Source organism: Erinaceus europaeus, chromosome 1 (genome assembly GCF_950295315.1).
Source record: "Erinaceus europaeus chromosome 1, mEriEur2.1, whole genome shotgun sequence".
Classification (NCBI taxonomy): Eukaryota; Metazoa; Chordata; class Mammalia; order Eulipotyphla; family Erinaceidae; genus Erinaceus; species Erinaceus europaeus.
Genome location: NC_080162.1, coordinates 193,182,306 through 193,199,240, shown reverse-complemented (window position 1 = coordinate 193,199,240; position 16,935 = coordinate 193,182,306). Strand labels below are relative to the sequence as shown.

At 40.9% G+C, this 16,935-nt stretch overlaps 1 protein-coding gene across 1 annotated transcript in view; it reads right to left on the bottom strand.

The window, feature by feature from the left end:
- The window catches only part of CA8 (carbonic anhydrase 8), a 125,130-nt gene that overhangs the window by 86,840 nt on the left and 21,355 nt on the right, over nucleotides 1–16,935 (bottom strand). The window contains exon 3 of the mRNA XM_007526728.3: nucleotides 5,046–5,170. Within this exon, the coding sequence (XP_007526790.1) occupies nucleotides 5,046–5,170 (125 nt within the window). The remainder of the gene's footprint in view (nucleotides 1–5,045; nucleotides 5,171–16,935) is intronic.

The following is a 16,935-nucleotide window of genomic DNA, read 5'->3' as shown; positions in this document are numbered from 1 at the left end:
CGGTTAATGATACATCTGACTTACTTTTTTAAAAAAAATTGGATAGAGACAGAGAAATTGAGAGGGCAAAGGGAAATAGGGAGGGAAGCATTAAGGTTTCTTACTATAAAAAAAATAAGAAAATGAAAAAAACTTGGAATTCTTACTGCATTTAGCCTAGATCTGAACATTACTGCCAAGAAATAGTCACAGATCTGAAAGACAGATAAGGAGGCAAATGAACAAATGGATAAATTCTACCCATTATCTTATAATTTTTTAAATCAATATTAAGTCACTAATTATATATATATATATATATATCCTCTTGATACTTTGGCAAAGAAGAGAATTAGTAATACTTAGTTACTAGTGAAAAAGAAAAATACATAAATATTTATATATAGCCATGCTAATGGAGTGTCATAAACAGTTTGTATTAGTCTAACTGATCCAGCATAAAATACCATGGATATATAGAAATACTGTTTGTGTTTAAAGATTAATTACCAAGAATTATACAAATCACAATGTTACTATACCTTGAGGTAACAAGATTATGATCTCTCCAGACAAATTACAAAATTAGAAGATATAATCTAAAAATTAATATGAACTTAACGATCCAGGAATTCTTCCAATGATTAGATTTCTAACAAAAATTAATATAAACTGAATAAGTAATTCTAGTGATATGGCAGAGATATCAGTGTTAGTAACATGACAAAAATGCATCTACCATTAAAGTTAGACTTCAAGAGCTAAGATGACATATGATATCCAAAGAAAATTTGAAACTCAAACATTTACCAGTAGGACAAATGTAGAGAAGTTGTTTTAATAAGAACTCATACTTCTTTTTTTTCTCCTCTTTTTTTTTATTAGTGATTTAACAGAGTTTTACAAAACTATAGTATTTCATGGGTATAATGTCATACCCATATAGGTTAAATGTAAGTGACCACACCCTCCACCAAACTTCTTTAAAATCAGTAAACTTCTACTCATGTTGTTTTCTTGATTAACTACAATGATGTAAAAATACCCATACATTAAACAGAATGACTCCAGCTTATTATGACCCAAACATTTCCAAGAATATAATTAACACATACACACCCTCTTCCATTTTCAGATCACAGAAAACAAATTCAGCACAGCGTTTTCACTTACTAAGGTTACTGTTGTTTAAGCATAAAGTTGGACTATTCAGGATACATGCAAGTCTACACAATGAAACATGGTGAGAGGTGTCAGCTATCATCCCTGGAAGCTTTGAAAAACTGAAAAGTCGGGAGCCAGGCGGTAGCACAGCAGGTTAAGCGCACATGGCACAAAGGGCAGGGACTGGCATAAGGATCCAGGTTCGAGCCCCCAGATCCCCACCTACAGGGCGTCTTTACAAGCGGTGAAACAGGTCTTTAGGTGTCTGTCTTTCTCTCCCCATCTCTGTCTTTACCTTCTCTCTCGATTTCTCTCTGTCCTATCCAACAACAACAATGGCAACAGTGACAATAACAACAAGGGCAACAAAATGGGGAAAATGGCCTCCAGGAGCAGTGGATTCCTTGTGCAGGCATCAAGCCCCAGCGATACCCTGGAGGCAAAAAAAAAAAAAAAACATGAAAAGTCTCAAAAAGGAAAACAAAAGTGGCATGCTTTATCCACCTTGCTTAATGAAAGAGCTGCAGTTTTGTTTAAAGTCAAAATTTCGCTATTTTTTGAAGCAATGTGAGTGCTAGCGACCAGTAGTATCAGAACTATACACACTGTTTTTATATATCAGTATTTAGAGTTCTCTGAAGTCAGGAATGGAGAGGAATGAGTTTCTGCTGAATGCCATTCCTGTGGATGGCAAAGAGCAAACATGGCAAACACTCGTTTACAGTGCTGAGCAAATTGGAGCGAAGCCAACAGAAAAGAGATGTGCATGGATATGTAATTGGGAGATTTAAATCAGTCTTTAAATGTGAATAATTTTTTTACAAAAAACTAATATTTTTAAAATCCTGTACTCAAAATGGTACATGGTCCCTATACTCTACTGTCCCATTGGACACGGTGTTTGGTCCCAGTAAAGCAGTGAGAGCAGGCAACTAGGGACCAGTGACAAGGGACTGATCTAAAGCAATCGCCCCATTCCTGCTCTGGATTGGTCTCCATGGAGCTATCACTCTTCTCTCCCTGTGCCACAATAGCCCTCTCCTCCACGGCAGAACCCAATTCAATTTCCAGAGTACACATTAAACATTCCATAAACCTAGGCTTTTTTCTGTTTTTGTTTTTGATTTACTTTGCCACCAGGGTTATTGCTGGTTCTTCAGTCCCTATAAGATGAATCTAAACAAAGAGAAAAAGTGTGAGGGGGAGAAAAAAAAAAAGACACTGGTAGTACTGTTCCAATGCACATGAATCTTATTTCTTATATATTCAGATTGGTATTGCTACTGTTCCTATCCACTAAGCACAGGTAATGGTTTGTTGTGAGCGAGGACTAAATTCTAAGTAGGAAAGCTTTGCTTCTGTAGAAATATTTATATTTGAGATATCTGAATAGCAGACTAGTTTTTCAAAATAGGTGATCTAATATATTTGTTTTTTTTTTTAGATTTATTTATTGGGGGATTAATGTTTCACAGTCGACAGTAAATACAATAGTTTGTACATGCATAACATTTCTCAGTTTTCCACGCACAATACAACCCCTACTAGGTCTTCAGCCATCCTGTTCCAGGACCTGAACTCTCCCCCCTACCACCCCAGGGTCTTTTACTTTGGTGCAATACATCAACTCCAGTCCAATTTCTGCTAAAAATATTTGTATTCTTAACTGTCCCAAATTATCTCTGATTCGATCTAAGGGAAATATCTGCATCAGCCATCTGGTGTGTTTTTCTTTTTTTCCTATGTCCTATTGCGCGCATAAGTGCTGTGGGTGGGTAGGTAGAATTAGAGGGAATAATCTGAAAAACGGGACTAAGAGGCTAGGCAGTGGAGCACCTTTCGCTACATGCACATTCTGCTCTGTGCAAGGACCCAGATTCCAGCCTTTAGTCCCGGCCTGCAGGGAGGAAGCCTCATGATGGCGAAGCGGGGCTGCGGGCGTTTCTCTCCCTTCTGTTCTCTCCTCCACTCTCAATGTCTCTCTGTCAAAGCAGAAAGCAAGAAAGCAAGGGGGGGAGGGAGGGGGGAGGGAGGGAGGGAGGGAAGGGGGGAGGGAGGGAGGGAGGGAGGGAAGGAAGAAGTGGAGGGAAGAAAGGAAGGGAGGGAGGGAAGGAAGGAAGGAAGGAAGGAAGGAAGGAAGGAAGGAAGGAAGAAGTGGAAGGAAGGAAGGAAGGAAGGAAGGAAGGAAGGAAGGAAGGAAGGAAGGAAGGAAGGAAGGAAGAAGGGGAGGGAAGGAAGGATGGTAGGTAGGAAGGTGGGTGAATGGATGGAAAAATGACCTTTGGGAGCAGTAGACTACATAAGGTACCATGTGTGAAGACCTGGGTTCAGCCCCTGGTGTTTCATGGCTTTCAAATGACAGCCTCTGCAGCTCTCTCTCTCTCTCTCTCTCTCTCTCTCTCTCTCTTTCTCTCTCTCTCTCATAGGGAGACAGAATGACCAAGAGAGAAAGAAAGAGAGCATAGTGCCAAAGCTTCCTTCAGTGCAGTGTGGTTCAGGTTTGAACCCAGGTCACACAAGGTAAAGCACCACACTATCCAAGTGAGAGATTTTACCAGCCCTATGACAGCACTCTCGCTATGTCCTCGCACAGTAGAGCACAGAATGGCGCAGACTCTCACTGGACTCCTAGGAGGGCACCAATTCTGTTCACGAGGGCTCCACTTCCATGGCATAATCTACTCTGTTTCTCCGCAATGGCCTCATCGACTGCGTCACCTCGAGGAGCAGAGTTTTGACCTATGAATCGGAGGTGTGAGCATGGGACACCGACATTTCAGTCCATGGTAGGAGCCTACCATCTGTGATCAAGACACCTCAGAACCGCAGTTTGCAGTCGTGAGAGCAGCACCAAGGCAACATACTACCAAGCACCCAGGGTGATCAAAGGGGGAGAAATTAATTCAGCTTAGAGAGAACTCAAGGAAAAGTTCCATGGAAGAAATGATATTTCAACCAGAAAACGAAAAAAGATCAGGAGTTGACTCAGAAAAAAGGAGTGGGATGGAAGAGATTCTTCAGGCAAAAGAAGAATCTCTCTCTACTTACTTGAGTACAATAAACCTACCAATTTTATTTTATTTTATTTACTTATTTATTCCCTTTTGTTGCCCTTGTTTTTTTTTTATTGTTGCAGTTATTATTGATGTCCTTGTTGTTGGACAGGACAGAGAGCAATGGAGAGAGGAGGGGAGGACAGAGAGGGGGAAAGAAAGATAGACATCTGCAGACCTGCTTCGCCACCTATGAAAGCGACTCCCCTGCAGGTGGGGAGCCGGGGGCTCGAACTGGGATCCTTACGCCAGTCACTTGAGCTTTGCCCCACATGTGCTTAACCTGCTGCACTACTGCCGGCTCCCCTAAACCTATCAATTTTAATTAGAGCTATACAAGACTGAGTTTCTCAAACACTCGTTTTTCAGCTTATCTTCTACTCATAGTATCTATAAACATAATTTAGTAAATTTTCAGGGCATCAAAACTTTTTAAGAGTAATAATACTAAGTTGAAACAACAGCACTGATCACCACTATGGCTAACAGACCATGTGTTTACCTCAAACCCATTAAAGTCCATGGGAAGCTGTATTTTCTGCCCTGTGCTTACATTTCATTAAGCTTATGTTCACTTTAATATACACTGATAAAATTCAAGACCTACCTTTATCCTTTTTTTTTTTTGTTTATACCAGAGCACTGCTCAGCTCTGGCTTATGGTGGTGTGGGAGTCTGAACCTGGGACTTTGGAGACTCAAGCATGAGAGTCTCTTTGCATGACCATTATGCTGTCTACCCCCCCCCCCGCCCAAAACCTACCTTTACCTACCTTTAAAACAAACCATTTTCAAAAAGTAACTAAAGACATACATGAATAAGAGTGTGGAAAGCATTGGTTGGTCTTACCTCCATAGGGAAAGCTTTGAAGTTAACTGTGTGCTCAGAGCCACGCTGATTTTCTCTCCCCCAGTGAAATCTAACTTCATAGAGTTCAAATTCATGCCCTTGAGGCAATGGGCCTCCTGAAAGAACTGTGAAATGAAAACAGATGCTATTTTATTACACTTTAAATATAATCATCAGCATAGTGCTATAAACATTGCATTGCGGAGAATTTTCACCAAAAAAAAAAAAAACAACCTCAGGAGACTAAGTAAAACCCGTAGACTAAATCCATGTATACAAAAATAAGAAATAAATCACAACTATAAGATGTATTTAAACTATTTACAATAAGTTGAAGTACTTGCCTTAGCCATCTAGTTAGAGAAGTTCAAAAACTCAAATATTTGAGATATAATGATATACAAAGGTATCACTTCTTGTGTGTTTTCAGTACAGGACTATACCAAGAAAACTGAGGTAATAGCTAGAATCCCTGAGACCAAAATTTAGCACTAGTAAAGAGACAAGACTATGACTTGAGTCTCTAAGAAAAACACTTGCTATAAACACTTCCAGTAAATTAAATTGTGTTTACAATTCATCCATCTGCACTAATAAGCCTTCAATGCAGATAATAGTTGAACTAACAAAATCACTCACTGATAAATTATTAAGTCAATATGTCACTTTTTAAAATCACACTTAACAGCAGCTTACCAGAAGAGTATCTTATGTTATCAAAATAAAATAATAAAATATTAGTACTTAAAATATGAAGATTAGTTCTACAAAGCCCAGTGTTTATTTCTCATTTCTGGCTATGGTCCTATAAGTGCACACTAAAAATACATTTTTTAATATATTTGTACAAGAAACACTTTCAAATTAAAGTAACACTGCATTATAACAGTACAGGAGTTGCAAGTGTGCACCATTGAAAAATCAACGTGTGTACATAATATATGAAATTCACCAATGAATTTCCAACCCCATCCTCCATCATACAGTTATCTCCTTAATCCTAATTTACCAATCCTTCATCTCTCTCAACATCTCGTAACTATTTATAAGAACATATCTTAAATCAGTAAGGTATTATTTTTCAGTCAAGCACTGCCAATGTCAGAAGTAGAACCTGAAGTAATGTGTTTTCCAATTAGCCAGTTTGGGGTTGGAGAGTGAGCTCACTGGGTAAGGTAGGGCGACTACACTGTCCTGCGTGCAAAACAGGGTGGAGCCCTGGCATCACATGGGAGGTGCTGTAGTCAATGGACGAGGTTTTAGTGCTACGGTGTCTCTCCTCATCACTCTACCTCTCTATCCGAATTAAAAAAAAAAAAAAAAAAAAGTGGCCCAGTACAGAGAAACTGCACCTCTGAAAGACACAGGTTACACACACACACACACACACACACACACACACACACACACACACACACACACACACTTTTTTTTTTTTTTACAGCTAGGAAATAACTCAACAGAAAGAACTGGAATTGCATGTCTCAGGTTACCAGTTGGATCCCTGTACCAGGCTGACGTCTGCCTACCCTTTCTCCCTCTTCTATCACTGTCTCATATGAAATTCTTTCTCTTATGTATAATAAATAAATTCCGTCTTTAAAAAGTAACCGTTTCCAGAGGAAGATTCAAGATGGTGTCCGTCTAATAGCTCCGCATAACTCTGGGAGACAGAGTGGCAACAAAATCTCAGAAAGTCACAATTACAGAAATAGTTCATCAAAACACAGAAAGCACAAAAGCAGAAGAAGAGAAGCACAATGAAGACAAGAGAGGAGAAAAGGTCGTCTAAAGGTACTAATCCCTTCCTCAGAGGACTCAGTGTCCTTGTAGCAAGGTCACAGGACAAGCAATCTTAAAGACTCCAACCAAAACGAAAGCAACCAGAGTTATAATGGGAATCTTAAATGCAACCAATCTTGAGTTTTCTGGGTCAGCTTTCCTCCATACCTGAAACTCCCAACGACTTAGGACAGGTAGACCTACCCGGTGTTCACACATAGCAGAGCTCTTCATTCTAGAAGAGTAGAATATACATTCTTCTCAAAACTACATGGTATAGGAGGGGGTAGATAGCATAATGGTTATGCAAAGATATTCTCATGCCTGAGGCTCCAAAGTCAAAGATTCAATCTTCTGCACCACCCTATAAGCCAGAGCTGAGCTGAGCAGAGCTATGGTAAAAAAAAAAAAAAGAAAGAAAGAAAGAAAAGAAAGAAAGAAAGATAGAAAGAGAAAAAGGAAAGAAAGAGAGGGGAAAGAGAGAAAGAAAGAAAGAAAGAAGGAAGGAAGGAAGGAAGGAAGGAAGGAAGGAAGGAAGGAAGGAAGGAAGGAAAAAAGGAAAGGGAAGGGACGGGACGGGACGGGAAGGGAAGGGAAGGGAAGGGAAGGGAAGGGAAGGGAAGGGAAGGGAAGGGAAGGGAAGGGAAGGGAAGGGAAGGGAAGGGAAAGGAAGGGAAGGGAAGGGAAGGGGAAGGGAGAAGAGAGAGGGCCAGGTTGTGGCACACCTAATTGAATGCTCAGATTTCAATGCACAAGGATCTAGGTTTGAGACCCAGATCCCCACCTGCAGGGGGAAAGCTTTGCGAGTAGTGGAGTAGAAGTTTCTCTTTCTCTCTCCTTCTTTATCTCTCCCTCCCCTCTGTCTGATTTCTGTCTCTATTCAACAAATAAAGATAATTTTTTTTAATTCTAAGTAAGAAAAGAAAAAGAAACCACATGGGACATTTTCATGAAAAGTTCATTTGCTAGGTCACAAAGACAGCATCAGTAAATAAAAAAACATTAAAATTGGGAGCTGGGCTGTAGCGCAGCGGGTTAAGCGCAGGTGGCGCAAAGCACAAGGCCCGGCGTAAGGATATCAGTTCAAGCCCCCCCCTCCCCTGGCTCTCCACCTGTAGGGGAGTCGCTTCACAAGTGGTGAAGCAGGTCTGCAGGTGTCTATCTTTCTTTCCCTCTCTCTATCTTCCCCCTCCTCTCTCCATTTCTCTCTGTCCTATCCAACAACAACAACAACAATAATAACTACAACAATAAAACAACAAGGGCAACAAGAGGGAATAAATAAATAAACTAAATAAAAAAAAACTTTAAAATCATTCCAAGCATCTTCTCAGACCACAGAAGAATTAAACTAATACTCAGCAGCAAATGAAAAATTAAAGAAAGCACCAAAATACTCAACAACTATTGGATAAAAGAGGAAAAATTTTTTTTAATTCTGGAAATGAATGGAAATGAAGACAGAAGCTATCAGTCTATCCAGGATATCGATAAAGCAGTGCTAAGAAGAAGATGTACTGCCATCCAGGGACCTAGTAGGAAACAAGAAAAATCCCAAATAAATAGCCCAGCTTCACACATAAAGGATCTAGAAAGACAAGAACAATGAAAACCTAAAGCAAGCAGGAGTGAAATAACAAAACTCAGAGCAGAAATGAACAATACTGAAAAATTTTATAAACCACATAAAAGATCACTAAAGCTGGTGTTTTGAAAAGGTAAACAAAATCGATAAATACTTGGCCAGACTCACTAAAAGAAAAACAGAAAGGACCGAAATAAATCACATTGTAAACGAAAGAGGAGAGATCACAACAGATACCGTTGAAATCCAAAGTATCGATAACTGTGAGGCTTCTATGAACAGGCACATGCCAACAAACTAAGGAACCTAGCTAGAGGAAACGGACACATTCTTAGAAGCACACACCCTTCCAATTCTAAAAGCAGGAGGTGTAACAAAATATGAATAACCCAATTACAGCCAAAGGAATTGAAACAGTAATCAAAAACCTCCCTAACAGCAAAAGTCCAAGCCCAGACAGTTTCACAAATGAATTCTACAAATCGTTCAAGGAGGAACTAGTACCTTATACTCCTCAAATTCTGCCCGAGTAGCAAAGACTTAGGAATACTTCCTAACACTCTCAATGAGGCTGACATCTGCCTGATACCAGAAACAGAGACACAACTATAAAAGAAAACGACTGACCATCTGATGAGCACAGATGGTAAAATAGTCAACAAAATCCTAGCCAAATGGATAGAACAGTACATTAAGAAAACCGTCCGCCATGACCAAGTAGGCTTTATCCCAGGGATGCAAGGCTGGTTCAATATGCATTAATTCAATCAGTATTATTCATCATATCAACAAAAAAAAACCCACATAATCACTTCAGTAGAGACAGAGAAAGCCTTCAACAAGATTCAACATCCTTTCATGACCAAGACACTAAAAAGAATGGGGATAGATAGGAAAGTCCCCAAACTAGCAGAGTGTATATTTCAAGATCATAGATCTCACATCCTGGGGAGTGGGCAGAGGAGGGAGGTGAAAGGTATATCATTAAAGACGATGCTATCAAACAGGCTAGGGGATATGGCTTGACCTGTCAATGCCCATGTCCAGCAGAGAAGCAGTTACAGAAGCCAGACCTTCCACCTTCTGCACCCTATCAAGAATTCTGGTCCATACTCCCAGAGAGATAAAGAATAGGGAACCTTCCAATAGAGGAGATGGGATATGAAACTCTGGTGGTGGGAATTGTATGCAATTGTACCTCTGTAATCTTACAATCTTATGAATCATTATTAAATCACTAATAATAATTACAAAAAAGATGATGCTAGCAAACAAAATTTATATGCTCTTCCTCACACGAAGCCTCACCTAAGTCTCATGACAAGTTGAGAGGACAGTGTTATCACTGCTATCAACATGAGGAAAAAATGTTTCAGCACATGTGTACTCTGCTCATTCAAGGGTGCAGAAGCCTAGGTCTGACCCACATCCAAGAGTGAGATGAGATTTAAAATAATAATAATAATAATAATAATAATAATAATAATAAGTGGCATTATTTGTAAGAACAAACTAAAGGGGAATGAGTGCTTTGATTTCTACACAGCAGTACCTCCACTGAGTACTCCACCCCATCCTACTTTCCAATAAAAAAATATTTAAATATAAGGATCAAGGTTTCCAGAAGTAGTGGTGCACCTGGTAGAGTGCATATGTTACAATGTGCAAGGACCCAGGTTTGAGCTCCCAGGCCCCACCTGCGGGGGGAAAGCTTTGCAAGTGGTGAAGCAGTGCTGCAGGTGTCTCTCTGTCTCTCTCCCTCTCTAACTCCCCTAGCCTCTCAATTTCTGGATGTCTCTATACAATAAATAAGCCTTTAAAATAAAATAAAATAAAACAAAATAAAATAAAATAAAATAAAATAAAATAAAATAAAATAAAATGTTTCCAGGTAGACCAAACTGCAGTTCCTGCTCCCTGCATCTTCCAAAGCAATCCAGGCTACGGACTGGGGAAAAAAAAAAAAAGTGTGTTTATTTCAACTGGTGTGTCACAGATTCTAAATAACCTTAAAATTATTTCCTTTGAGCTTAAGAAAGTGGGGGAGGAGACCTAGCATCTGCCTACTACGTACTCCACATCCCAAACCAAGAGGAGGAAAAGCTCCCTGTACTCAGAATGCTGCATCTCAGTCTGGGACAACAGGTTTCTGGGTGTTTTTTTTTTTTTGTAAGGAAATGCAATACAGCTGATACAAGTGAGTTCACATGTCCAAAAAAGAGACTCATGCTCCTAAACTATGCCCTAAGTAATTGATGTCCACACATTTCTTTAATAGAAATAAGTTCTCTATATTAAGTAAATCTGGGGAATAAGGCCAACAAAATAGCTCACATGGATAGCATGTCTGCTTTACCATGCACCCAACCTAGATTCAAGTCCAGCCCCCACCACATTAGAGGAAGCTTTGGTACTTTTAATTCTTTCTCTCTCTCTCTCTCTCTCTCTCTCTCTCTCTCTCTCTTTTTCTCTCTCTGCTCCCACCCTATACATAGCTAACTGAAAAAAAAAAAAGTGAGCCCAGAGCAGTGACACCTCAGGAATAACAGTAAATAAGTATAATGAATCTGGAAAATCAGTTATATTTTAAGTGCCTTGAAAATTCAAACTGCACAGATTTTGGTAGGGAAAAGTCCAAAGTCTACCAGGATCCATTCATTTAGTCTCTTAACATTTTTTTTCTTTTTTTTTTTCCACAGAACCTGGCCATATATAAAGTAAGTAAGAAACACTGATTTGGGCCAGGGAGATAGTACAGAGATTACACACCATACCTAAGGTCCATTCCCCCACACCACCACAAGCCAGCAGTGCTCTGAGCTATCTATGTCTCTAATCCAGTAAGGGGACTGGGCCGTAGTCAAGGAGTTAAGCGCACATGGCACAAAGCCCAAGGACCAGTGTCAGGATCCCAGTTCAAGCGCCCCCACACCTCCCCACCTGCAGGGGGGTCCGATTGCAAGCAGTGAAGCAGGTCTGCAGACTTTCTTATCTTCCCCTCCTCTTTTAATTTCTCTCTGTCTTATTCAACAACAGCAATGGCAACAGTAACAACAAGGGCAACAAAAATGGCCTCCAGGAGCTGCGGATTCATAGTGTTGGCACCCAGCCCCAGTAATAACCCTGGAGACAAAAAAAAAAAAATTACAATAAATAAATCTTTTAAAAAATACATTGGTTTTGACAAAACATTCAACAGCAAACAACTCCATAGATATAATATTCTACTCGGATGAAATGTAAATTTACAGAGATGAAATTTTTGCTGAATGATATTTAGCCATTAAATGACAGGTCTGTTAGCTATAATTCATTCTATCCAATAAAATCATATCGACCTGAAGTTCTATTAGTTTGAAAGTGAACACAAAGAAAGGAAACATTCTGCCCAGACCTGGTCCCCTGGGTAAGATGACAAAAAGGCAGTTTTCAGGCAGGAGTCAGGCACTGGGCACCTTCCACTTTTGTTGCAGATGAATAATCCAAAATTAAAGCATACTAGAAACATCCACCTACTCCAAGTCATTTAAAAAAAAAAAATACTGAACTCAAGAGTTTTATGAGGAGCCAGGAAAAGCGTAGTGCCTATTTGTACTCCAAGAAAGATTGTGCTTACACACATCTATGTAGTTATGATTTCCCCTTTATATAGCTAACTTTTTCAAATAGAGTAATCAGTCATCTCAAAAAAAGGGACACTTTTCCAACATTTTGCTGAGTAATATTTTGTCAGGTAATGGCTGACTTCTTAGTCGAGATGCCATTATGTTCCTTAAAGTTACAGTGAAGCTCGTAATGACGCCTTGGTGTTTCCCCTTCTAATAGCCCAGTTGTGAAAAGAATATAAAGCTAACCGATGCCATTACCACTGCCTCCACTTTATGTTAGGGGAACGGCCATTGTGTTTACAAGCTACAAATAAAATAATTTGTTTCAGGAACTTCTGAAAAATTTCAGACACAGTGAAGATATGAAAGGCATTTTTGCCTGTATTTATGGAAAACTTGCCAGGTAATTTAAAGTCAGTTAAGGGGGTTGGGCAGTAGCACAGCTGATTAAGTCCACATGGCGCAAAGTGCACAGACTGGCTTTGTTGTTTTCGACGGGTTATGTTGTTTTCACCGGGCTGGCTTCACAGGCAGGTGACAGATGACCAGGGACTCATGGTTGAGCTGTAGGCAGTATCTCTTTATTCATGCAGGACGCAGCACAATCTAAGACGAGCTAAGCTAAACTCAAGGTACTGTAAAACTCACAATGCTGTCTTTATATATACTTGCCAAGTAGGGTGGAAACAGGATGTGACATAGAGAGGGTGGAGAGAAAAGTGACTGGTGAAAATCAGAGTGTGACAAGGAGGGGATCAGGGTGTGACAAGGAGGGGGCGGAGCAGGTGAGAATCCTATCACTGAACTACCAATGCCCTGGAGGAGGGTGGTACTTGTTAACAGTGGTTATGTAAATAGAATGAAGTGGTTATGTAAATAGAATAGTGTTAAGCAGGGGGGATTTAAACCAAATGAAACAGAAGGAGTCTCATGCATACCAACATGGCTTAAAGATCCTGGTCGAGCCACAGGGTTCCTCACCTGCAGAGGAGTCGCTTCATAAGCAGTGAAGCAGGTCTGCAGGTCTCTATCTTTCTCTCCCCCTCTGTCTTCCATTCTCTAGATTTTTCTCTATCCTATCCAACAACAGCAATAACAATAATAACAACAACAAGAGCAATAAAAATGGGAAAAATAGCCTCCAGGAGCAGTGGTGCAGGCACCAAGCCCTAGTGATAACCCTAGAGTAAAAAAAAAAAAAAAAAAAAAAAAAAAAGACAACACTAAGATACCACCTCACTCCTGTGAGAATGGCATACATCAAAAAGGACAGCAGCAACAAATGCTGGAGAGGCTGTAGGGACAGAGGAACCCTTTTGCATTGCTTGTGGGAATGTAAATTGGTCCAGCCTCTGTGGAGAGCAGTCTGGAAAACTCTCACAAGGCTAGACATGGACCTTCCATATGATCCAGTAATTCCTCTCCTAGGATTATACCCCAAGGACTCCATAACACCCAACCAAAAAGAGCTGTGTACTCCTATGTTCATAGCAGCACAATTCATAATAGCTAAAACCTGGAAGCAACCCAGGTGCCCAACAACAGATGAGTGGCTGAGAAAGCTGTGGTATATATACACAATGGAATACTATGCAGCTATCAAGAACAATGAACCCACCTTCTCTGACCCATCTTGGACAGAGCTAGAAGGAATTATGTTAAGTGAGCTAAGTCAGAAAGATAAAGATGAGTATGGGATGGTCCCACTCATCAACAGAAGTTGAGGAAGAAGATCTGAAAGGGAAACTAAAAGCAGGACCTGATCAAATTGTAAGTAGGGCACCAAAGTAAAAACCCTGTGGTGAGGGGTAGACATGCAACTTCCTGGGCCAGTGGGGGGTGGGAGTGGGTGGGAGGGATGGGTCACAGTCTTTTGGTGGTGGGAATGGTGTTTATGTACACTCCTAGTAAAGTGTAGACATATAAATCACTAGTTAATTAATATGAGAGGGGGGAAATCAATTGTATGTCTCAAAGTTATTCAAAACACAAACTGAATCTTTTTAATATATAGGCTGTGTATTTGATATGCGGACTCTCTCTAAAGCCTAGACCAAGTAGATCAGAAGCAACCAATAGCACAGCTATATACAGATACTGGGTACTGTACAGCAAACCCTAACTAAAGGACTTTTAAAAGTTAACCCAATTACCAAATAATGTGATAACATTAACTATCGATTGTCTTTTTGAACCCTTAGACAGCAGGAACCTCACATCTCCACTACAGGGCCCCTACTTCCCCCAGTCCTAGAACCCTTGGATAGCGCCCACTTTCCCGTATGCCTCTCCCAATTCATATCAAATAATAATGCATCTGCCAATCACAACCTAATCAACACAACGATTGCCACCTCAACATGCTTCACCTCAGACTGTGTCCAGAGACTTCACGTGTGGAATGACAACCCTTTAGCTTCATTACTCGGGTGAGACCTTTCCTTTCATAGTATACTCTAATACCATCTCAGGTGGTTCACTTTCTAACAAAGTCCCAAAACCTAGATACACACTAGTTTCTGTGAGAGAGAGCATAAGTTCACATGTATCCATAAACTACTGCAAAATATATTCATGAAGGCAGAAGTACACTAGGGTTTGCAGTGAGTATCCCCATAACACTTCCTCTCCACTATTCCAAGCTTTGGGTCCATGATTGCTCAACAATTTGTTTGGCTTTGTATGTTAAGTCTCTTTTCAGTCACCAGGTTTCAGATGTCATCAGGATGCCAGCCAGTCTTCCCTGGATTGAAGACCCCACCAATGTGTCCTGGAGCTCCACTTCCCCAGAGACCCACCCTACTAGGGAAAGAGAGAGACAAACTGGGAGTATGGACTGACCAGTCAACGTCCATGTTCAGCGGGGAAGCAATTACAGAAGCCAGACCTTCTACCTTCTGCAACCCACAATGACCCTGGGCCCATGCTCCCAGAGGGATAGAGAATGGGAAAGCTATCAGGGGAGGGGGTGGGATATGGAGATTGGGTGGTGGGAATTGTGTGGAGTTGTACCCCTCCTACCCTATGGATTTGTTAATTTATCCTTTTTTAAATAAAAAAAAAATCTGTTAAGCAAGAGTTATTCTTACACATTCCTTTTTTTCTAGACATACCTGTTTATATATTTGTGTGAAAGACAAAGAGACCAGAGGACCACTCAGTTCTGGCACACAGGGACAGGAACTGTGAACTTGGAGGTCTCAAGCACGCAAACCAGAGCTCTACCACTGAGAAGTCTCACTGAGCTCCTTGCGTTTGAGTGACACACAGTTTTAATCTTTTTTAAAAATATTTATTCCCTTTCCGTTGTCCTTGTTGTTTTATTGTTGTACTTATTATTGTTGTTGTTATTGTCGGATAGGAGAAATGGAGAGAAGAGGGGAAGACAGAGAAGGGGAGAAAAATATAGACACCTGCAGACCTGCTTCACTGCCTGTGAAGTGACTCCCCTGCAGGTGGGGAGGCCGAGGGGGGGGTTCAAACTGGGATCCTTACGCCTGTCCTTCGCTTTGCACCAGCTGTGCTTAACCTGTTGTGCTACCGCCTGACTCCCTAATCTTTTATTTAAAATATTTAATGACTTAACATTGGTTTACAATTATAAGATTTCAGGGGTAGAGCTTCATACCTATCTCTCACACACACACACACTTTTTTTTTCTTTTTTTTTTTTCTGTCTCCAAAGTTATTACTGGGACTTGGCGCCTGCAGTATGAATCCACTGCTCCTGGAGGCTATTTTTCCCCCTTTTTGTTGCCATTATTATTTATCATTGTTATTGTTCTTTTCATTGCTGTTGGATATGACAGAGAGAAATGAAGAGAGGAGAGGAAGACAGAGAAGGAGAGAGAAAGATAGACACCTGCAGATCTACTTCACCGCTTGTGAAGTGACCCCCACCCCTCCAGGTGGGGAGCAGGGGGGCTCGAACCAGCAACCTTATGCAAGTCATTGCACTTTGCGCCATGTGCCTTTAATCCACTGCGCTACCACCCGGCCCCCCACACACACATTTTTAAGGTTGATTCCAGGCCTGACCCTGCCATGCTATTCACTGAGGGCATAAAACAGGGATATAGTCTTGCTGCGGGCAAGATATTCGTGAGGTTTATGGAACCCACCTAAATAAACAGAGTATGTCAGGCGCAGCAAGGGGAAGTCCAAGGGGGTCTAGGAGGTCACCTAGTAAAGACCAAGTGAAAACCAAGGAAGCATGAGAAAGTGATGGAGCACTACCTGGAGTAGAACTAAGACTATTTCTTAGTCATTTCTTAGAATAACTAAGAAATAAGCTCAGAGATGTGAGAATAGACATTTGGAATAGACAGGACAGGTGGAGAAATGCTCAGAGATATTAAACTCTAAAATGTGTTCCGAAGTAAAGGTAGAGATTATTGATGACCAAAGACGGGTCTCTAAGCATGCGCACAATACAGAATGACCTGTGCCTGGGGCGTTGGGATTTATTGTGGAGGGAATCACTAATAGATGTTAAGTAAAAACGAGTAATATCACTCCCTGTCTGCATGGACAGTGACTCAGGAAAGGGTGAGTCTAAGCAGTTGGCAGGCTGCTGTCATAGGATGGGCAGTGACAGTGAGACAGGGAGACAGAGTTGTGTTAGAGCCAAGAAGGAAGACCAGAGCTAGTAGGCCTTTGACGTGCCTGTCCTCAGAAGGATCCAACAGTCCAAAAAGCGTATTCTCAAGAACTTTACAAGGAACGCAGATAATTGAAACACATATGGAAAATAAAAGGGGGGTGGGTCAGGTGGTGGTGCACCTGGTTAAGCACACACACTGCAGTGAACGAGGACCAGAGTTCAAGCCCCTGGTCCCCACCTGCAGGGGGGGAAGCTTCATGAGTGGTGAAGTAGAACTACAACTATCTCTCTCTCTCTCTCTCTCTCTCTCTC